This window comes from Acanthochromis polyacanthus, chromosome 16, assembly GCF_021347895.1.
Source record: "Acanthochromis polyacanthus isolate Apoly-LR-REF ecotype Palm Island chromosome 16, KAUST_Apoly_ChrSc, whole genome shotgun sequence".
NCBI lineage: Eukaryota > Metazoa > Chordata > Actinopteri > Pomacentridae > Acanthochromis > Acanthochromis polyacanthus.
Window position 1 is genome coordinate 27839362 of NC_067128.1, and position 24669 is coordinate 27864030.

The 24669-nt window shown below is 37.6% G+C and overlaps 1 protein-coding gene across 1 annotated transcript in view; it reads right to left on the minus strand.

The window, feature by feature from the left end:
* Window positions 1-24669, minus strand: part of cdk19 (cyclin-dependent kinase 19) — an 80749-nt gene that overhangs the window by 19000 nt on the left and 37080 nt on the right. Inside the window, exons 4-9 of the mRNA XM_022216388.2 lie at window positions 23482-23622; window positions 7047-7104; window positions 3608-3739; window positions 1650-1793; window positions 428-497; window positions 263-335 (exon numbers count right to left, since the gene is read on the minus strand). Coding sequence (XP_022072080.1) covers window positions 263-335; window positions 428-497; window positions 1650-1793; window positions 3608-3739; window positions 7047-7104; window positions 23482-23622 — 618 coding nt within the window. The remainder of the gene's footprint in view (window positions 1-262; window positions 336-427; window positions 498-1649; window positions 1794-3607; window positions 3740-7046; window positions 7105-23481; window positions 23623-24669) is intronic.

A 24669-nucleotide genomic window follows, 5' to 3' on the forward strand; every position in this document is an offset into this window, starting at 1 on the left:
ACCTCAAAAAATAAAAAAAAGACTCTTCTTACAATTATTCGACTGTAAATTTAAACATTTTCTGATCTGTGCAGATTATCTTTCCCTGTAATATGGACATGTATATTTGTATGTTATGGAGGAATAAGAGTCATGTTGAAAAGAGAGCAACTCCCCAGTAAATCATGCAATTTTTAGCTGATTTAAGTTAAGGTTTATGGTTAGGTAGTAGCTATGGTTATTGCAAGTCAATGTAATGTTTTATTAAAATTATGCAACTTACCAACAGGAAAACTTTGCTGTCCGGTTTCACTTTATGCTTCTCCATGTATTTGATTAAGCTGCTGTTTGCATACCTGTTGGACAAGAGAACACAATGATGCCACATCTGGTTCTTTATTTTTGAGTTTCTTTTGATGATGCTCAGATCTTGACAACATCTACTCACGTTGTCCTCCTGAAGTCTTTCTGCAGTGTGGGGTACTCTGGCATCTTCCTGATGTCTTCCCAGTCTTTATCTGTGGAACAAGAGAACGCAACCAGGCTTACAAATGCTACAAATATAAAAACATACATATATATAAGGAGTCATTAACAAAAGTTTACATACTCATGTAAAGACCATGTATATTATAGCAGTCTTTCAGTTTCCAAGGACTTCTATAACTCTGAATTTTAAGCCTTTGCCATAAAAAAAACAATCATGAGCTTTGGTTCTTTTATACATTTATTAAAGGTCTTTTGAAAACATGACAAAATCTGCTGGGTTAAAAATATACATTCAGTAATGTTAATATTTGGCTAAACGTCAAATGGTAATTTGCACTTCAATTAGGTGGTTTTAACCTAACACAAGCTTCTGGTTGTATCTGTGACCACTCTTCTTGACAGAATCGATCCATTTTAACTATATTTGTTGGCGTTCTAACACTAACTTGTTTCTTCATCGCAGTCCACAGGTTCTTGATTGGGTTTAAGTCAAAAATCTTGATTCTACTCTGATTCAGTCATTTTTTTTACCATTGTTGATGTATGTTTTGGTTTCATTGTCTTGTTGGAGCACCCACCTGTGCCCAAGACCCAACCTGCTGTATGAATATTTTTGACCCAGCAGATTTGGTTTCATTTCCAAAAGATCTTTAATAAATCTATAAAAAAAAAAGCAAAATGCATGATTGTTTTCTTGTGACAAAGACGTGTGTTTCAGTGGTTTCATCATAGAAAAATATCAGTTATAGGAGTCACTGGAAACTCAAGACTGTCATGATATATGTGTTTTTTTTCAGGTGCATGCAAATTTTTGTTAAATCTAAGAGCTGGTGACAAGAGGTGTATCAAAGTGTTTGAAAAATGACCCGTGCATTCAAAGGGTTAAATAAACACTCCACAGAATTGGCTGTAAATCAGTTGACATTTATGTAGCACTGGTGAGAGATATCTCATCAAACACAAACCGAAATCAGACCGGTGTGAAGTGATGACAATGAAAACACTCGGCATCCACTGAGCGTGACTAACTGTTGAGCCTGTTGACTCTCCACACCAGTCAAGTTTGTTTGAAATGCAAACCCAAATTTCAAAATCGAAGCTGATTGAGAAAACGGCAGGCAAACACAGCTGTGGCCTTGTCTGAGTGCAGTTGTGTGTATTTATGTGTATTGTGCACAGACCTGCTGGGAAACCCATGACGCTGAATATCCTGTCCAGCTGGTCGTGATGGAAGGGGTTACTGGTCTTGATGTCTTCCTGGCGACAGTGAAAGATGGGCTCCGACGTTAGAAGCTCCGCGAAGATGCAGCCAATCGCCCAAATATCTGATGCATGTACAAACACACACACAACACACACACAGACGCCACTCAGTCTGAGTGTTTTTCAGATACATTAGCTACAGTGCATTAGTCTTCCTGGATTAAATGAAGGTGACTCTTCAACTCTGCTGGAAGACGGATTTCACATTAAAGCTGTTTACTGTTATATTATCTGAACTTACATGAATTTGAACCATTTTTAACCTAAAATATCGCTGATCTTACATATGAAGTAATTTCTTACTTGTATGTCAACACTTACAGTGACTCTGGTGTTTTTTTCTTTCTAAACTACTAACATAAAAACATGCATGCATTTCAACAAGACCAACAGGTTCCAGGCAAAAAAATGGGTGTATAACTATCATGTACGACTATAGATATGTTTGAAAGAGCAAAGTGAAGTTAAAGTGAACCTGAGTTTGACTGCAAAGCAATAAAAACTGAGAGAATTGAATACGATTTTTGTAGGTTTAAATAATACAAAACAAAATGATACTGATAAGTGACAGTACATCCATATTTAATGCAATTGGGAATTTTTTGATGATAAAACTGACAACCCTTCCTTTTCTGTTCATTAGATATGAAGCAAATTAGCGAAGCTTAGCATAAACATTTGAAACAGAAAATTGCCAGCTGACAGACAGTTTGGCATGTAAACATCTGTGAAACTGTGAAATGTAATTTTAACACTTTGGATTTTGTACAGATAAAGGCTACGACAACCAGCAGCTGGCTGTGAAATTATATTTAATAGACAGACATAGATATCATGATTCTTATGCAGTGCTAAAAAAGCATGTCTTCTCCAGCTCAATGCAACTTCTTCCTCTTCCTCAAAATAAAATGTAAGTTGAAATCATCTTTTTAGCCTGGCATTTATTCATTTAATATAATAACAATAATTAATAACTATTATTTTATTGTGCTTTTAATTTGATATAATTATTTGTATTTTGAATATCTATTTTTTCTGATATATTTTTTAATTTTTTAAATCTATTTTATTGGTCTTTTACTACTTAACTTTTTCACTACGTTACAGTTTTGAATTTTGACTTATCCAACCACTGGTGTTCCCTCTTTGCAACTATTTAGGATGATGTTTTTTCAGATTCCCAGTTCCTGTTATTACATGTTGTGTTCCATGAAAACGCAATACAAATGAAGTCTGATTGATTGAAGGATTATCGTTTCGACACAGTTTAGGATATCCAGTGCTCATCGCAGATGCTGCTTGACATGATTAGATAACAAGAATTCCAGGGAGCGTTATAAGAGTGTCGCAGAAGACCTGGCAGTGCTGTATCCCTTTATGAGAGGCCACTTAGATGTGGGCAGCATCCAAATTTAAATACGGTGCAGTTTTTGATTTTTATATGCGCAGTCTCAGAACTTTTTGATCGCACTTAATGGAAATAATCACTGGCATAATGGAGGTCTGGGACACTTTGAGAGTGTTCACTGCATGAAATACTGTGACGACACACTCACAGTGTTGTCTCATGTTCCACGTTTGATAAATATAGACGTGTAGACACACCAGCTTCACGCTGATGAAAGCTAGGGATCATATGAGCTCTTACATCTTATCATCTACCTCTGATGTGCATTCATATTTACATAGAGAGCCCTTCAGGGACACTGAGACACTCATTATGCTGCTAAAATCACAGCTACTCATGCCGATTAACACAAAGCAGCTTGAGTCATGCAAACAAGTAGGGATCAAAGTCCTGTTTTAGTGCTGAAAGTTTAATGTTCATGGCTGTTTAACACACACAAAAGGGTTTTTTGTAACACGTGTGACTCACCGATAGCTTTGGTGTAGTGTCGGGCTCCCAGCAGCAGCTCAGGGGCCCTGTACCAGAATGTCACCACAACGGGGTCGAGGTCCGCCAGCGGCTTGAGGGGAGAGTTGAAGAGTCTGGCGAAACCCATGTCAGCTAAAGGACGTGTGCACAGAAGATAGATGCAGTTAGCAAACAAATAATCAGAAAGCGATATGGAAGGATGCAGGGTGGCCTCCATCCAAGGCTGCTGCAGGGCCACAGGCTGCTCATGTAGCCCCTCAGGTCACACTACAGCTAAATGTGAAACACCAACAACTGGTAAAGCTACACAAGTAAAGCAGGTTTTTTAATGTTAAAACACATATTCTATCTTTTGCCAAAATGACATTCTGGGATCTTATTTATCTAACAGAAGAATCAAACTTCACATTTTTTCTAATTCCTACTCAGGAGCAAAAAAGTGAAAACATTTTTCTGCTACAAGCTTAAAAGCTGCTCTAAATGGAAAGAAACGTTACTTTGCCTTATTCTGTAAATATGTGATTCAAATTATTCCAAAGCTTGTTTATTAGTGTAAAATCCTTGAAATCTCCAGTAACCATTAAAATGCAAGATAATTTGGTAGAATGTTGACACAAAATGAAGAAGCAACTTTTGTTTTAAGAGGTTTAACATTTAAACCTCTAAACTCCAAAACCTGTTTACAAGTTTGAGAGGCATGTTGTCTTACTCACTCATCCATGATGTGTGTCTGTCCATTCAAGCATAGAATTGAGATATTTGATCAAAATCACTTTATTTTACATGTCGAAATTTAAAAATTGCCCAAAAAACAAAGTTTTTGCTCTCACCAGATTCGGTAAAAAAAAAAAAAAAATTGTGTTTTTTTTCACAACTGTGAAGCCATGACTGACCTAGTTGTAACCAACAGTCGGATAGCAAAAATTCAGAGTATTCAGGTGAACTGCAAGCTGTGCAGAGGTATGAAAACAAGATAAAAATGCAAGTAGTAAAATATGTATTGCATGTGGAGCCACATTTTTTCCAGTATTGGTAACACCTGTGATGATTTGGAAAAAAAAGTTGTAAATGCTGATTCAAAGTTTTTGCGACTTTTGTAAAATACACACGTGGACAAAATTGTTGGTACCCCTCAGTTAAAGAAGGAAAAACCCACAATTCTCACTGAAATCACTTGAAACTCACAAAAGTAACAATAAATAAAAATTTATTGAAAATTAAATCATCAAAAACAGCCATTACTTTTGAATTGTTGATTAACATAATTATTTAAAAAAACAAACTAATGAAACAGGCCTGGACAAAAATGATGGTACCTCTATAAAAGATTGAAAACTATTTGACCAGAGTGACATGATTAACTCAGGTGTGTCATTTAATTGACATCACAGGTGTTTCCAAACTCATAATCAGTCAGTCTGCCTATTTAAAGGGAGACAAGTAGTCACCCTGCTGTTTGGTGAAAAGGTGTGTACCACACTGAACATGGACAACAGAAAGCGAAGGAGAGAATTGTCCCAGGACATCCGAAAAAAAATTATAGACAAACATCTTAAAGGTAAAGGCTATAAGACCATCTCTAAACAGCTTGAAGTTCCTGTGACAACAGCGGCTCATATTATTCAGAAGTTCAAGACCCACGGGACAGTAGCCAACCTCCCTGGACGGGGCCGCAAGAGGAAAACTGATGACAAATTGAAGAGACGGATCGTTCGAATTGTATCCAAAGAGCCCAGAGCAACCTCCAAAGAAATTAAAGGTGAACTCCAAGGCCAAGGTACATCAGTGTCAGATCGCACCATTCGTCATTGTTTGAGCCAAAGTGGACTTCATGGGAGACGACCAAGGAGGACACCACTGCTGAAAAAAACTCATAAAAAAGCGAGACTGGAATTTGCAAAAATGCATGTTGACAAGCCACAAAGCTTCTGGGAGAATGTCCTTTGGACAGATGAGACCAAACTGGAGCTTTTTGGTAAGGCACATCAACTCTATGTTCATAGACTCAAAAACCAAGCATACGAAGAAAAGAACACTGTCCCTACGGTGAAACATGGAGGAGGCTCAGTAATGTTTTGGGGCTGCTTTGCTGCATCTGGCACAGGGTGTCTTGAAAGTGTGCAAGGTACGATGAAATCTGAAGACTATCAAGGCATTCTGGAGAGAAATGTGCTGCCTAGTGTCAGAAAGCTTGGTCTCAGTCGCAGGTCATGGGTCTTCCAACAGGACAACGATCCAAAACACACAGCCAAAAACACCCAAGAATGGCTGAGAGAAAAGCGTTGGACTATTCTAAAGTGGCCTTCTATGAGCCCAGATCTGAATCCCATTGAACATATGTGGAAGGAGCTGAAACATGCCATTTGGAGAAGACACCCATCAAACCTGAGACAACTGGAGCTGTTTGCTCACGAGGAGTGGGCCAAAATACCTGTTGACAGCTGCAGAACGCTCACTGACAAATACAGAAATCGTTTAATTGCAGTGATTGCCTCAAAAGGTTGTGCAACAAAATATTAAGTTATGGGTACCATCATTTTTGTCCAGCCCTATTTCATTAGTTTGTTTTTTTAAATAATTATGTTAATCAACAATTCAAAAGTGATGGCTGATTTTGATTATTTAATTTTCAATAAATTTTTATTTATTGTTACTTTTGTGAGTTTCAAGTGATTTCAGCGAGAATTGTGGGTTTTTCCTTCTTTAACTGAGGGGTACCAACAATTTTGTCCACGTGTGTAAGTAATTAAACAAACCCAACTTTCATTTGTCCCCTTTTCTCATTAATGCCATTATATCCTTATTATACTTAACAGAAAACATTTCAAAGCTCTCTTTTATTCAAGCCAAGGCTGTGTTGTTTCCGTAAATGTGCAGGATTTTATATTGAAGTGAAAAAACCTGTTGAGGTTCTAAGTGTTAAACCTAACACTGCTATTTACATAGAAAGTGGGAAGTGAAAGTGAGCTATCCAGAAAAAGCTAAACTTTGAGAAACATATATGAACATGAGCATGTAAATTTATTCTGAAAACAATAAAAGTCACATTAAAGCTACAAAACAGATGAGTAAATAAGCTACACATCTCCCTGAATTTGCTCTTCCTCGTGCTTTGGAGTTCAGTGAAAGCTTTGCCAGCACCAGTTGTAGAGTCTGGTTGCACTGGAACAATAACTCAGTACTATTACTGGGAGCACGGGGTTTAAAAATAGACTCCAGCATTGCAGCATTACCCTTCAGCAGTCCGCTGGCCAGCTGCCTTATGTAACAGCACTGATCTGAGCTCTCTGCCAACCTCTCAGGCACAAGGTTAAACGCTGCAGTCAACGGCCTCATTGATCCCCTGTCACAATGATACGACTATCTGCAAGCTGTATCATTTACAAATCCACATACTGAGTTGAGCATTTCATAGAATAATCTTTCCAAATCTTCTTACCGATTTTAACTCTTCCTCGCTCAGGACCTTCCCCCATCACCAGGATGTTCGCTGGTTTCTGTGGGAGACAGAGAAATATCAGATACAGTCTATTATACCACAGAAATATGCAGTTCTATTATATATGTGCGTGTTTCTCTTTTTAAAATTGTGTTCAGTGGCCTGCATCGGCTGCCCTGTTGGTTATTGAACCACTGGATCACGTGACCACGTCAATCAGCCTTTTTAGGAGAGAGCACTCAAAACTCACCACACAAGAATGAGGCTAAGCGCACCCAAGAATCTGGCAGTGCAAGAAAAACAAGCTGAAGGGAGAAAAAGATGTGCTACCCCACTGACCTACATGAAAACAATACACTACTTTTGAAAGAGGATCCAATACAGACCTATATGCTTTGTTTGTCATAAAGTTTAAAGCTGCAGCTCTCATTCTCTCAGGTTTAGTGGAACAAGCAAAAGAGAAAACACATAAAATCATCTCATGAAGTTGGTTGGTGGTGTACACTGGGTTCTGAGAGATCTTTCCCTGAAATCAGCTGCCTGATGCTGCTGGGAATAAGGCGGTGAGAATTAGCCAAAACAGGAACACTGCGGGTCATAAAACCAGAACAATGGACATCTAATTACTACATGCAAAGGACCAGAACTCAAGAACGACAAATATTTTTCTGTGCTTTTGTTACTAAAATTGCTCTTTTTCACATCACATATAGTCGTGATCCATATAAAGAATAAAAAAATCCACTAAGACAACTTTAAAGGAGGAGGAAAAGTCAATTTAAAGGTGTTCTAGCAATATTTTAGCAAATATTTGGCTTTTTAAACATCCAGCAGACATGAATCTACATTCCTTTGGAATTGTGCCTCTGGCAACTTAACCAACATTTTCTGTTGTTTTCACTGTGGTTTGCTGTGAACCACCTCCTGAGGGAAATATCTGGCTCTGTTACTGCTAAAATGCTTTACAAGGGTCACTATTAAAATTTGGTGCAAGGCAGGTAGCGTACAGTGGGTATAGAAGATGCTCTTTGCTGAAAAAGCTCCCTGCTGCAACCGATAAAGGTCACTGAAAGCACTGAAACTTTGTCAAAACCTTAAAGTTGTGAGCACCAAAACAAAAAGCTGAATAACACTAAAATATTCCACACAGCTGAGGAGAGATAGAGAGAAGTGCAGTAACTTTCTGTGGGTTTGTCACAACATGTGAACACTTATACGACAACATAGTCATTTCATGCATATCAATATAAATGTTAATTACTGCAGCTTTAAAGACAAAGTTTTTTTTTGCCTTCTTATATGTGGTGCTGCAGTAAATGTTGACATTATGATAGAGATTAGCAAACAGTTGTCTATTTATACATCCAGGACAACTAAAGCAACATTTAAAGTCATGCTTCTGGCTACTTGGTCAATGTTAAGTCCAATATTTACTTTGTTTTAACTCCAGTTTGTTCTACACAATCCTGAGGGAAACATCTGGATTAACTGCTGCTAAAATGCTTTACTTTGTGCACAGACTAGGCACTAACTTTGTCCAGTGTTTAGTGGTGAGCGGATAGCTTTGACAAAATGCAACAAACTAAAAACACAATGTTAGCAATCATCACGGTATAGAACGGGTTTATAGAAACAGTTGCCTATTTACACATACAGAACAAATGAAGCAGATCTTCTACAACATTGTGTCTCTGGCCACTTGACTAATCTAAATCCAATATTTACTTTGTTTTAGCTCCAGTTTGTTCTCCACCTCTCCTATCTGGCTGTTTTTCAGCGAAAAAGCCACACCAAAATAGCCCAGCTATACTGTCGTATTCATTGGAAAATCATTTGAATTGAGGTAATTTTTAAGAAATAATGTCTGAATTCTCAGATAGCTTCTTAAATGTGAATATTTTCTGGCTTCTTTCCTTCTGTGATGGTTTTCTGAATATTGTAGACTAATCATGAGATTTGAAGACACTATCTTGGCCTTAAGGAAACACTTATCAACCTTTTTCTTTATCGTTTTCTCACATTTTATTGACCAAATGAGAAAATAATCAAGAATTAATCAAAAATTAAAATAATCATTAGTTGCAGCTCAAGTACACTGGATTTTTAAGAGAGCTTGTTGGTTGAAAACGGGTGAACAGTTGCAAATTGGACACATCAGAGAAGAGTTATGAAGCCACAAAACAAAAAAGAAAAGCAGAATTGGGTGACAACCACTGTGAGCTACACCTGTCGCATTAAGCTTCATTTGATCCATTGTTGCAATAAAAAATACTAACTAATTACTGCAGCTTTTCCACAGAAAACATGGTTGGTTGTGTTGTTTTATGGGAATGAAATGTGCAGCATGAAGATTTGTGGTTTTAGATTGCCCACAGAGAGGACAAGACGGACACAAACACATTATGACGGATGTGTTTTTAAGTTTCTGCTCTTCCAAGCAATCGACAATTAAAGCTCATACATATAATCTGAGGTTATAAGTGCTGTGTTGCTGTTCACTAAATTACCCAGAAATACGAAACAAACAGACACACTGCAGCATATTAATCAGAGGGCTGAATGTCACCAGGCCCATGTTTTTGAAGTTTACAGTCGCCTTCTCATGCAGTAGGATGCAGTATCTGCTTGTTGTCAAACAGTCTGTTGAATCTCCCTGGGTGTCTGTGCGAATGTGAACCCTCTGGCTTGGCCGTCTCAGATCTGCCTGGCAAACACGTCCTGTTGCCATAGAAACAGCGCTAATAATGAGGTCTATTATTCACGCCCACAACACGACACGCCGCGATCGGCAAATACAAAGACAAGCGTCTCTTAAAAGGCCCGAGGAGCTCGGGCTCACCAGCTCCTCTTTCAAATTCTAAACAGGCCTAACTGAATTAATATGCCCAGCCTGAACATATTCATTTTGGCTGTTTCAAAAACAGTCATTACCTCTTGAATGCTCTGAAACAGACCTGAGCGAGTGTCAGTGCCTCTTCAAAAAAAAAAGCAAAATGAGCATGCAGCATAACAACTGAGGGAGAGAAGTTAATGTTTCCAGTGAAGAATGAAAAGATGATAAACAAAAACATATGTGTCTGGACTAAATGAAGGACCAGACGCATAATAAATTTTGTTAACAGCAGTAAAATACAGCATGTGTTTAAGATATGAATTAGTGAAATATGCTCCTAATTGTCTTCACCCCCAGAATTGAGACTTTCTCTGGAATTCACCCAGTGAAATTAATCATTTACAGTTGGTTAGTTTCATAAATGGATCAGGAGTCGAGGGAAAACAAACATGTTCGTCCCACTGAGGACTGGTAAACCCAATCCTTAGGGACATGGCCCTCTTTATACAAAACCATCTACATCTTTGTCTCAAAAACTAGGCCGGTTCACCAGCCAGTAGCACATTTGTGCAACAGAATGGGCAAGTTGATAAACAGTCAGTCTGACAACCAAAAGGTCACAACCAACAGGATTATTAACAACCAAGTGTCGAGATGATGAACCCGAAACTACACAGTGGTTCACTTCGTGTGAAATGCTAGTTTCGGAGTTTGTTTAGTCAAAATTACCATCAAAAATATTTTAAAAAATCTGAATAGCAAAACAAAACACAAATCTGCTTGTGGGGCAGGGATGGTGTTCAATGAATGTGCATCACCGCTTTAAATTGCAATTTTTGTCTGAATAATCTTCTTTTATGTGGACTTTTGTGGCAGTTAGCATCTTTTAAACCCTGCACTTCAAAACTTGCCTTTTTTAATTCAGCAAAACCACACCACTTATCAGAGCCAGAAACTTCAAAGACAAAGAATTGCTGGATTTAAAGCTTTCCAGTGGTCCTTGAATGGATCATTTGGGACATTGCTTTTCCATTGGGAAAGTCATTGGAATCTAAGCGTAAAAGCAAAATAGTTTTTTATCAAAATCACTTTATTCTATATGTCTCATTTAAAAACTTGGCAAAAACAAGCTGTTAATACCAGAGTCTGTTAAAAGTAAAAAAAACCATTGCATTCCTCAGCACAACCGAGAAGCCATGACTTATCGTTACATGACACAGATTCAGTGATTTTTCGGGTGAACTGCAGGCAGTGTTCACAGTGCAGAAGAGACAAGTATGGAAATAAACAAGAATGATTGAGAGGGAAATAAAATATACTTGATCAATAAAAAAAATGCAGAGTAGACTGTTTGTCCACTGTATTAAATTTTCTTACTTTATATATTCATTTTTGTCATTATTGCAGCACACCATTACATAAAAAGGTTAGAAATCTGAATTTCCACTGATGATGCACTTTCTATTAATACATGTGTAGCTGACTTCTTTTCACTGCTGCATCTTCTGCATGAGTAACTTAAAAGATCATGTTCACATGTGGCTTTGTGGTTTGTTTAGAACACATCCTTTTATAGCTTCACACTGACATACATACAATTCAGACAATCAGCTGTTGTTTAGTGGCTCTTTAAACCTTATTTCGGCTCTATTTAAAGTATTTCTGGGGTATGACAACCTCTATAATAACCACAGCCCGTAAAGTATGCAGCGATATGCAAGTATGACTTTCACATGTAGCCTGTTTGGTTGTAACTAACTCTGGTTCAGCTTTGGATATGCCGGACCTAAAAACTACATTGTGATAGATTGCTAAAATGGTTCAGTTCTAATTCAGCTTTGGTGCTGTTTGTTTGTGGTGTGAAAGCAAATCTGAACAACCACATGACTCTGTGACATTTTAGAGTGAATTCAGAGGTTAAACTACTATTAGGACAGCTACATGTGCAAGTTCACAAACATCTGTGATTATGGCTGCTGCGTGGATCCAGCACATGCCTCTCAAACATCAAGGAATACCGCCGTGCAAACCACATGATTGGCTCACGGGTCTGTGGGATCCAATCATTTTAGTTCCTTTGGTCAGTATTTATAAAATCCAGAAGCACAAAAAGTGGAAAACAACACGAGCTGTCACACAAAAGCTGTAAAACGTTCTACAAAGAACCGTCATGGTTGTTTTCTGTTGGTCTTCATGTTGTAATTCATGTTCATGTTTCAGTTCAAGAGAGTAAAAAGCATCCAGTTCTGTGTTTGTTAAGAATGCAAATAAATGCAAACATGGTGCTGCCTTAAGACAAGCATCATCACACTGATAATGCAGGATGACATCACCAAAACGGCCCATCAAATGACTCAATCAGGCCATGCAATGTCATGTTTCCTCATCACGGTTCATTTTTAATAAAATACGGAACGGTAGGTTGAGCTAAATTGCAACAAGGGATCAAGCGAAAGAAACTACACATGCAAGAAAGACTTCAGTGAAAGTACCAGCTAAATATTCCTCAACTATCAAGGCTGTCTTTGATCCTTTGAACTTCAAGCAATTTCTGGGTGTGTTTATGCTCCTGTCACATTTTTACTCACTGTGTGATCATTTTCACTGCCACATGAAGTCCTGCACCTCCATGAAAAAAGAATAAACATGGCTAAAAGTAGACAGAATTCAAAAATTATATTAATATAAAACATAAAGAGAAAAAAAATTGAATTTCTTGATTATTTAAAACATTGTTTTTTAAATGGAACCAGCATGTGCAGCATTTTTCTCACAGGGCTTACCAATACTGGAAAAAATGGTGAATCTACATATTATAGATATTTTGCTACTGACATTTTTATTTGTTTTGATACTTGTCACATATCTGCTCTGTGCAAAAACAGCCTGCAGTTCAGGAAAAAGTCCCTGAATTTTTGTCATGTTGCAGCTGATTCACTAATTTTTGGTTCTACTGAGGAGTGCATAATTTTGGCAATTTGTTATATTTTTTAAGAATCTGGTTACTGCAAATAGACTATTTTATTAAAAAATATACAAGGTATCTACAAAGCTGTAGAGTTAAGTTAAACTGAAAAAATAACACAATTTTAAATTAAAATTTGGTTCATTTTATTTATGGTAACAACACCTATGATTAGTTCAACGACTGTCATAAAGTTAGAGTTCCATTTTCTAGCTTTGACAAATGGTGTAATTTTGGTGATTTAAAAAAAAGACAGTAGGTTTTTATAACATGCTGCTGAGTTTTGGGGCTTAGATGATTAAAGAAATGCTGAGAAAATCCCAGAATGACCTCAATAATGGTTGCTAAAAATATAATTACTACTGTCAGGATAAAGAAACAAGGTGAAAGTGGTTAGAAATGGGTTGCAATAACTTTTGTTAGTTATTTTACTTGGTATATTATTGTGTATCCATACAAATAAAATGGACAAAGTAAAGTCAAGCCTAAAGGGTTTAGATTTTTTTGCATAATCACATTGCTTACTCCACTGGAATTCAGTCGAAAAGAATTGAAAAAAGAAAGTTATCAGTGCACCACTGCATTCTCTAATGGCAATGCTGTTACTACTAGGGTTGCCACCCGTCCCTTAAAATACAGAATCGTCCTTTATTTGACAATTAATTGGTGCACAAATATTCAATAACTTCACTCTTATACCCTGCAGTGTCACCAAAGTCACTCCAACCTTCAAATGGCTCCTGTTGACACCAGTGTTATTTGAAAGACAGCTACTTTAGATAAAACTGGGCTTGTACCACATTGTCTACCTTCCAACAATTGGAAAGAGGCATTGTTTATGTTTCGACAATGTATATCTGATGAGTTGTTGATGCCAGAAATCCGAATCTGTGAATACATTTTCAACTTTAATGAAGTGTGGCCCCGCGGAGCCGTGGTGGGCGTCTTTTATTTTCATTTCTGAAAGGTGGCAACCCCAGTTACTACATTCCTCACATAGTTTCTACCTGCCAGGCCTACAGCAACATGCACACAGTACACGCAGGTTACTCTGCAACAACAGATAACCTTCAGTGGTATCCTAACCAGCCCTGCTGCTTCAGTCCACAGAGGTGTTCATGCTTTTCTGCTTTGGCCAGCAGAGCTGCTAAGTCAGCATCTTGACTCAGCGAGCCATGCAGGGCGGTGGGCTCGGCACTAGCAAGAGGCTCTTACATAACGCTGGAGGGGTGGGAGGGTGGGGGAGGCACACCAAGCCCCTCTGCTGTGGGGGTGGGACAGCAAGGAAAGGAGCGGCAGAGTGGCAGGACGAGTAAATGGGGGATGGGGCGCTATGCAGTGGTGCAATGCAAAGCACATGCCTGATTCCAGAGAGCATGCTACACACCAGAACAAACACTGTTATGTAACGGCAGAAGTGCTGCAGCCATGAAGGATGAGCTGGTAGAAGAACAAACAGCAGGCTGCATGTCTGTTTTGTTGCTCCTCTAATGTCAGCACTTTCAGATCTCATGCAAACTTCCAAAGCAATAAGCAGCATTTGGGAGGTTTTCCATATAGTGGCAGCAGCTTTTCATTTACTATCACTCCCATCCACAGAGACAAAGAGCCAAGGCACCTGCACAAAATACAACAACGTGACCAAGAACCAAAATAAGGGATGATTTAAAACAAGTGAGATTTTGGATCGGTCCCGTGGCCACAATGGCAGGAAGCCCCATGAGAGAGCAGAATAACAGCGCTAACTGTTGTACATCAGCGCAGAGCCAGATAGTTTGACAATGGAGGGTTTCATGCAGCTGCAGTGAAACAAGTTTTGAAGGACCGGAAGTGTTGGTGCAAAGATAAGAGTCCTGTGACCTTCAGGAAGCAAAAACAACCACACGGCTACTGTGGGAGAATTTATGTTGCAAGAAGCGAGGCAGTTTTCTACTTTTATTGCTGCGTCACGTCTTCGTTATCACTGTGGTTAAGATATCATAAATTTCCAAAAATTCATAGAAAATGTAATAATCTGAAGATGTTTTCCAGGCCAACTGTCACAGCTTTAATGTTATTAGTGGCACATGTTTTTCCTCTCATGACAAGTCAAAATGTCGTGAAAAAGGCCCATGTTTGAGTGTTTCTCTGTCCTTTTTGCCAGCTGCTACAGGGATTGAAAAGGGGCCTGACAAGCAATAGCAGTCAGTTGAGCTGTGGGACTACTGGAGTCATGGTTGCACGATGCAAGTGCTTTTCCACAGCAGTGACGTGATGGAGGTGTGCTGGTTCAATGCAGCAAAGTCTGTCATCTGTCGCTCTTTGTCTAACAGCCAGCCACAGCGCATGGCTTCAGCTCGCTCTGCTTCTTGCTGTAATATTTCAAACCCAGCAAACACTCATACAAATGCCCCTATCTTGTCATGAAGGCCTCCTTTTACTAAAGAATAACAACAAAGCTGCGCTAACCATGCAACAGACAAACAAATAATGCTGCAAAGCTGTTAACATGAAGCAGCAGCAGGAAATGTCTGGTTTCAATCAGCAGTAATTTAACTCTGCTCTGCAACAAAGTCAGTTAATCTATTAGTCAGTCAACAGAAAATTAATCAGAAAATGTAATAACAGTCTGTAAATAGTTTCAGTCATTTGTTGAAGCAAATATTTCCTGGTTCCAGCTTTTTGTAATGAGACAAATTGTTGTTTTTCTTGTCAAATATGACAGTAAATCAAATGTGTTCATCATTACAATAAAGGGACTGTTAATCGGTCACCAGCATGGCTTCTGAGGAACTCACTTATTTTTAAACATTCCACAGGCTAAACAATTACCATAATTAGCTAATTAACAATGAAAAAAATGGAAGACACAGAAAATATTGATTAGTTGCAGCCCTGCTGTAAACTGAGCTGTGGAAATAAGGCTGCAATCTGAAAGTACAGACAAAAATGGCTGAGAGGAAGCTGAAACAGCAGAAACCAAATTTGAAGAAAACTTCCATCCATCCATTCTCTATACACCACTTTATCCTCACTAGGGTTGCTGGAGCCTATCTCAGCTGACTCAGGTGAAGGCAGGGGACACCCAGGACAGGTCGCCAGTCTGTCGCAGGGCTACATATACAGACAAACAATCACACTCACATTCACACCTATGGACAATTTAGAGTAGTCAATTAACCTCAGCATATTTTTGGACTGTGGGAGGAAGCCGGAGTGCCCTGAGAAAACCCACGCATGCACAGGGAGAACATGCAAACTCCATGCAGAAAGATCCCAGGCCCAGGCCGGGATTTGAAACGGGGATCTTCTTGCTGCAATTCGAAAGTGCTAACCACTACGCCACTGTGCAGACAGAAGAAAACTTGTGAACGTAAAAAAAATAAATAAATAAGCGAATTAGCCATGTTTCCACAGACTAAATAAACTGTCATCAGAAGGTTACGGTACAAACTATGCTACATATGACTGTAATAAATACTATAAGAAAATGGAAGCACAACCAGCTGGTTGCTAACCGCTAGAATAGATGGATAGATAGATATATACTTCATCCACTATTCATCCATCCAAATAAGTAAAGGTGGAAGAAAAAAAGTCAAAACAACCAATAATGTGTCAATTTTCTCAAGAAAAAAGGAGAGAAATCTTCAGAAATTGTTTGCAATCATTTAAGTTGTAATTACTCTTTCATATCAGCTGGTACCGGACACGTTTCACACCGTCTTCAAAAAGACGACCTACACGTAAAGGTCTTTTACAAATCATGCATATTAACTCCTTCAAAAAGTCAAAAAATACTTCAGGGATTTCGCAAATTTTGCTGTTTCCATTTACTTTCTCTTTTGTATTACCTCAAAATGTGGATAAAAACACGCTAAAGATGCAGTTAGATGCTACTAAAGTCCAGAGAGCTTTAAGAACTATTCACTTTCACAGCATCACATAAAGGTTCTAAGGTAAACACCATCACAGTGGGTGAACGGTGGTCACCTGGAGATTCCCAACCTTTTACTTAAGCTACTTAATTTTTGTGACGTAGAGACATGGAACAGTGAAGACGTTAATGGGTTGTCTATAGTAAAAACACAGATAGGAGCCATAACACTGACTATTTATTTGGAAACACAGTTGCAATCACTTCATTAACTCCTCTTTACTGATGTTTCCACAGCAGCCATGTGGGATTTTTTTTTTGTCTTTTCAGATGTTGTTTCCTTTTTCAATAGAATCATTGTAGCTGAAATTGTGTAATCGGTAGGAAGCCTGAGGAGGGATCAAAAGGAGGAATTCAAGTCAGGAAATGAACCAGCACCAACTCTGATACTCAATTTCATGGCTGCCTTTGAAAAAATATGTTCCCAGCTTCGCATATTTGAACATTTTTGGTTTTGTAATAAACTGAAATGTTAAGCATCAATACAAGCTATTTAACTCGATTAAGTCTGGTATAATGTGACTTTTTTTGCATAATTCATGTCACTGTTGGACAGATTAAGCAGGCTTAGTCCAAAGGTGGCAGAGTTTCTCGTATTCTGTGCTACAACTAACACCTCAAAAATGTTCTTGCGTAAGTGCAATCTTTGTGAAACATTAGTCTGGAGACCAGAAAAAGCCACCGAGAGCAGCGTGAGATGAATTTGTACAAAGCATCTGACCCTGAAAGCATTCGCTGAATGACGTCAGAATCTGCGAATGATTTGCTCGACTCGCCATCTGAATCCCTCAAAGCTGAGAGTCACCACATTTTTTAATCGATTAGCTGTCATTTCAGCTCAGCAACGGACCTACTTACACAAATACACTGAATTAAATGAGCTCACTAATTGATAAATGGACACTGGCACCTTTTAGCCATTTAATTCCAGAACCAGAGCAATGCATTGATGATTGTTGAGTCATCACAAAACTCCCTGATCCCTGAAGGTTTACATAATGTGATGTCCAGCCACCACATGACCACCAAAGATTGCTGGGTGATTATGCAAGAGTGGACGATGTGATTCAAGAAAGACCTGAACTGTGCGACAGCTCTGCCTTTTGACCTCTGACCCCGACTTATCCATCATCAACAGCTTAGCTAACTCTCACTCAGACTGAATAATCTCAGTCATTCATTCTCTTCTTCAGCGCTATCGGGAAGTAGCATCCATCCGGACCATCTGACGTCAAAACAGTGATTGTAGTGATCAAATCAAAGTTCTGGCCACTGTAATCTGCTGTGTCTGGTTAATTACACTTTCTTTCCTCCACAAGCAAAAGGCCCAAATGGTTCTGGCGAGGAGCAACAGCTGCAGGCGGAGATAGAGGCGGTGGAGCCACACTTACAGATGGGCTGTGGGAGTCTACAGTCAGATATGAGACACAGAGAAAGGAAAATGTTCCAGATCAGTTTGTTTTTTATATCTCAAATGTGACAGATCTGTTTTCTAAGAAGCTGCAAGGAGTCACATTGATTTGTTTCTGCTCTTTGATTCTCCAACTAGAGCAACTACTAAAGTAACACAGATCTATCTCAGACCAGATTGTCAGATGTCGAGTTGTGTTGTGGGTAATTTGGATGCCAGGGTTTGAAGAAAAGAAGAAAAATTATGTGGAATGTTTTTATTTCCACTTCTTACAATCTCACAATACAGTAAATGTGTCATAGTAAGGTTGGTCTACAGCAAAAAACAAATTAGTTTCATAACAAAGGCTGTAAAATTGCAATGTAAATAAAATTTTAATTCTGTAAAATAAAAATAAAATAAATTAAACAAAAAAACGACTAAAGTCTGGTTGCAAAGGTGCCAGAAAAAAATGCAAAAAATGGTAGAACATTGGATTATTCAAAACTCATAAAAACTGTGAAAATTATGACAAATACTTGCGAATTAATTACATTTTTAGCTGATTCCAATAACTTAAAACTTTGTAATTTCCTGGCCACACAGTGCAAGAACAAAATATAAATTTTTGATGTGGATAATATACACAATTTTGGACTTTTGTTTTTTTTAACTATAAATATGTAAAATAATTCTCTGTTTCCATGATTTAATAGATACTGTCCAATATAATTCATAGTTAAAAGTTGTTCAAAAATGAAAAAACTATTTCAATCTTTAATATTCATTTTTTTTCTTTCAACTAACAGCAAATATCTGCAAAATAATAATAACTTTTGCTGATTTAAACACAGTAAAAATATTCTAATTTTATGACTAAACATTTTAAATGAACAAATTACCATTTATTAAAAACACAGATGTTTGATATGGATGTTATTCACAGCTTTGACCTATTTTTTTATTGTTACTATGTAAATTAATACTCTTCCTTGTGACTTTTGAGTAACTAATAATTTAGCAAAACTGAGATAATCTGTAAAATAAAAATAAATAATTTAAAACTCAAATCCGTCTTTGTTGGTGGAATCATGAGACATACCAACTTGAATAACTAATTCAGGTGTGGCAGCAGGGAAACCAATGACAAGAATCTTTACTGGAGCTGACCAGTGACGATAAGAACGAATCAGTTTAACTGTACTGAAAGTATTTCAGGCATTGGTAGCGAGTGAGTCACACAGTTAACTTATCTTTTATGTCAGTTCTTAAAGGGCGTGTCACTGTGTCAAGAGGCCTACATGCAATGTAATTAAAACATTAATGTTACAACTATGCTATCATTCAGGCAGTGAAGGTATTTTTGAAATAACAGAACAAATCTGGCAACCAGCCATTTTTCAGTGTGGTTGGCTTCAGAAGAAGAGACAAATACCCCTGTTTTATATATATATGCACACAAACTGAAAAGTGCTAACATTAGCATCAGTAGCAGCTTAAGACAAGCTTCGATGCTTTACGCTAAAATATTATTGATGCCATTTTGTAAAGTTTTATTGAACAAATAATGTTTAAAATACAAGGGGACTGCTTTCTTTTTCTGAATGTTGTGTTAGCAATGTTTTCCCTCCACTGCCAAAGACTGACTACACACATTTATAAAGTACTAAACACTTTACAGAGTGCAATGAGTGCAACTCATATTCTGCTACCTCTTACTTTGTTTCTCCGCACTTCTGTATTGTCTTGTTATTATCATTAACAATACTGTATTTATTTGCAATTTAGTTTATTGAAGTTTTTCTGTTTCTTTATGCTGCACACTATTGTCGAGTTGCTAAATGGGTTTTTCATTGCTTTGTAATCAAATCATAACAATGTAATTCTATCAGTGACCTCTAAGTACAATGAAAACTACACAGTGAAGAGAGACAGAGGAAACGTGGGAGAAGAATGGGGGAAAGACAAGCAGTAAATGGCCATGGGTCAGACTCTAACCCAGGATCGCTGCATCGCTGTTCATGGGTCGGCCGCTCAACCAGTTAAGCTACAGGGGCACCCGAGACCTATATTTTAAAATTTGCAACACTGCCTACAGGTACACGCTATGTTGTTAGGCCCTAGTCTACGTACGTTTCATAGCAGCTTTCAGGTGCCGCCGTCATTTCTGGAATGTGGCATTTCTAGTAGTGAGCTAGTTGTTTCTCACAAGGCCAGTACCTTCCATAGTGGCGTTCAGGTCGCGAAGCTATTTCGTAAAAAATGTGGTGTTTCTAGTAGCTAGTTAGTTTTTCAGCTAAAGTTGTTTATGTACATTCCATAACATCGTTCAGGTAGAATTCTGAAAGAATGTAGCATTTCTACTAGCAAGCTTGTTTTTCACTATAGCCACATTTCTGTCACAGAAACTTACCCTGGGGACCTTCTGAGTTTCTAAACTGGCTTCTACCACAGCAACCAGCATTTAAATTAAGTTTCACAAAAAGGTTTACCTTAAAATTTGATTAAGGCCATTGGTTGATATAGCCTAACAGCTGTCAATTTTGAAACTAAATAACTTCTAATCCCTTTCAGGCATTAGGCTGCAGAAGAAACACAGATTAGGTTTCATTGCGGTGTACAATTCAGCAGTTTCAAACTCAACTACAAGTGCGCCAAAACTAGACTATACAACTCCACTTCTAAAGCACACAGTCAATAGAACAACGGACTGTTTGATACGTTAGCCTAAATTGTCAATTTTTTGTTGCTGGTGGTGATGTTAGGGGTTGGATGACTGCTACTCGATGAAAAATATCGCTTGTTTTTAAGTTAAACCAAACAACACCAAGGCCGGCACTACTGTTTCTTCAGTGCTGCTCAGAACTGCCTGCCTAAGTGTAGGTGCAACCAACAAAGAGTTTCTCCAGGAGTGGTTCTTACAGCTGCATAAAGGTTTGGTGTGCCCCAGAGTGGACCACAAGTTCCTGCAGCGAAAAGGGGCTTAATCAGGAGCTGAAGGAACCTTTAGTTCCTTGGAAAGTTATTGGACAAGAGTACCTGGAACAAAAAGTTCTGAGTTTGTTTTGTTGTTTTGTTATGTAGAACAGACTGTTAAGCTACTTTTTCTGAGCTATGTGTAGCAAAGCTTGTTAAGTTCAACAATAATGGGGATGTTGCTGTAGCTGAACTACTGAACGCAAGTAGAATGATTACATTACCTGCATGAACCTCCTTACCCTCTTACAACCATCAGTTCCACAAAAGAGACAAGGAAAATAACTTAAAAAAATGCACAATTTTAATATCGATGAAAACTGATTATCAGTAAACTGACCCACGCTATAATTTTATACCCAATCAAGATTGCAAACAAGTTACTATAACTTTAACTTGGTTGCATTTTGGCTGTGCACGCACTATTCTGCCATCTTAACATAGTTTTTAACACAGACAGTGTTGTGGCTCCAGGCTGACTCTTAGCAACAGAGACTGAACTCTCCATCGACCCAAAGCGCTGTGGGAAAAGCGAGGTGGAGAGAATCTCACAGGAACCACCCGAGTGCTGTAGCCAGGTTAAAGGCTAGACTCCAGTCGGACAACATTTAGAGTTCAGGACGTTCTGCTCCTCTGGCATTATAATCACTCTCCTCCAGACAATCAGAACAATAACAATACATCATATGTAGACATAACAACACCTGCGCTGAAATAACACGGCTCTGCTGCTAAAGAGGCAGAGAATAACATCTCTTCTGATACAGAGCTTCTGTGCAGAAAATGTTAGGATAATGTGAAGGCAAGTTGGGAGATATCAAAACAATTCAATAACATACAATAAACTTCAGTTTTGGATGTTTTAATTTAAAGTATTTAGATAAATATGACTTACTTCTTTGGCAAACCATCAGCTAAAGAAGCTAATGGTAGCATGAGGAGCAGCTTGGGCAACATTCGGGCTGATTTGCACTAAATTATGATCAATAACATAATTTTTTAGGAAAAATTAAGACCGAGTCCCTGCAATAATATAACCGTGGAAATTCAAATCATTATTAATATACACGTAAGCACAAGAACAAAAAGCCTTACAATCACAATAAATGCATAAATAATTTGTGTTAAATTAGGCAACTAGCTAACTGGACAGCAGTGCTGACAAACATTGGATATCTAGACAGAAAAATGTCATGTTACTACGAAATGAGGTTTCTATATAATCTAATTCTGTCTTTAGATGTATGCTACTTTTTTCTTTTGCTAAGAAACAGCAATAAAAAGATAATATTGGCATGAGAGGCAGCTCCAAAAAAAGCTAAGCTGATTATCATACATTATCATAGATTATCATAAATATCATAATTTTTACATATAAAAAAGAATTGAGACAATTATTTCATATAACTGTGGAAATAAAAATCATTTGCATCCAAGTACAATGACAAAAAGCTTTAAAAACAAATTGAACGCAGAATTATCTTTGCACAAAATTAGATAATTAGCTACCTAGTGAGCTAACTCATGACAGTATTGCCAACAGACAGTGAATGTCGTAACAGAAACATATCACGTTAGAACAAAATTATGTTTTTATAGGATTTACTTGTGTGCTTAGATGTATGCTACTAATTTCTTTGGCTAACAATTAGCTAAAGAAGCTAACTTTAATATGCCGGTCAGATAAAGCTCGGGAAATTTGCACTAAACTATTATTAATATCATTGTTTTTATAAGAAAAATTAATTGACAGACAATGACTTAATATAAGCATGGAAATACAAATAATTGGCATGGACTGTAATGTAAACAACAAGCTTATAAATAAAATAAATGCACAAATATCGATGTGCTAAAGTAGCATACTAGCTGACGAGTGAGCTAACTTGTGATAGGAGTACAGAAAAGAAAGAGGAAATTTGGACAAAAAATTATTTTCTACTATAAAATAATTTAAATTTAATTATATCAGAAGTTAGCAACTCAAACTTCATACAAAAAACTCTACTGGTAACTTTACACCCAAAAAAGGAATATTTTTACATTAGTCTTGACAATTCTGTTACATGGAACTTGTCCTACACAGAATTTAGCTACACCCACAAATTGATTAGCTTTTTTTCTGGCTTGTGTTATTTTTATCCTGCTATTTTTAACTCTGTGTGTCAACATATTTCCATGGATCCATTGCAATAAACAAGCAAGATGACAACACCCAGGGCTGCTTCCAGAAAGTTTTTCCTCTTGTGGGTAACAACATCGTTAACCAAGTGGCTTTTGGAAAATGAAGTGTGCTGGAGCTGGTGTGTGTCTGTAAAGGGAAACTGGAGCAGTGAAGCTAATATAGAAGCTCACCAGATCCCTGTGGAGCACCCAGTTGGCATGGAGGTAATGGATCCCATCCAGAATCTGATACAGGAGAGACTTCACCATCCCTCGGGGCAGCTGCATGGGCTTCTTGTTGGCCTTTGAGGCGCGGTGGAACTTGATGATGTGCTACGAAGCAAAGAAAAGTTTCACCTCAGTTTAGATGGTGTAGCTACAACGTTTACTACAAACACCATCTCCTTGTTCTCTATAGCATACTGTGAAAGGTTTTCTTGAGAGTACAGGAGGCTGGATTAAGAAACCAACACCAGCAAGCAGATAAATGTGTTTAACCCTCTGAACTCCAAGTGCTTTTTGCTCCTGTCATATTTTTACCCACTCTGGGCTCATTTTTCACTGCAGTGTAAAGTCCTGCACATTTATGGAAACAACTCAACCATGGCTAGAAGTAGAGAGAACTCAAAGAGGCTTTTTGTGCAGTACAGAACAGCCATAATGCCACAAATCATAAAAAAGAAAGAACAAAACTTCAATTTCTTTGATGATTTATTTTACAATATATTAAAAAAATTCTAAGTGTACATAGGTATTACTAATACTGGGAAAGGAAATTATGGTTCTACATATTGTACATTTGAAAAAAACACATTATTTGGGCTTTTTATGACAGCTTGTAATGAAAGTATGTTCAACCTACATTGAGTTAGGGAAATTAGGCTGTCCTGAACAATCAAAGGTATTTTTAGTTACTATTCTTAACATGTGACTTGACTTGATCTCTTAAACTCAAGATAATAAAAAATGGAAAATGGAAAAAAATGAAAAAAGTTATCAAGCCAATTTCATTAATTTGACTCAACTAAAATTTAGTTTTAAGTCAACTACTGCAGAAATGTGAGTTTAAATTACACAAAATATTAAATTAATGCAATTACCAACATTATTTGCTCAACACAATCCATCAAAATATTGTTAGCAATTTAAAAGATGACATATTTTTTTCTATTCTGCAATCATGTATTTAATTAAGTGGTAGGAATAGGTTCCTTGAATTTCATTTTAGAGTGTAGATACTTTACTTCTATACTATACTTTTCATGACTCCCTTTCTGCACTGTGTAAACACAGCCTGTTTAGCCAGAACATTTCTGAATTTTTGTCGTATGACTGTTGATCACAGCTGAATGAACCATGGCTTCACAGTTGCATCAAGAA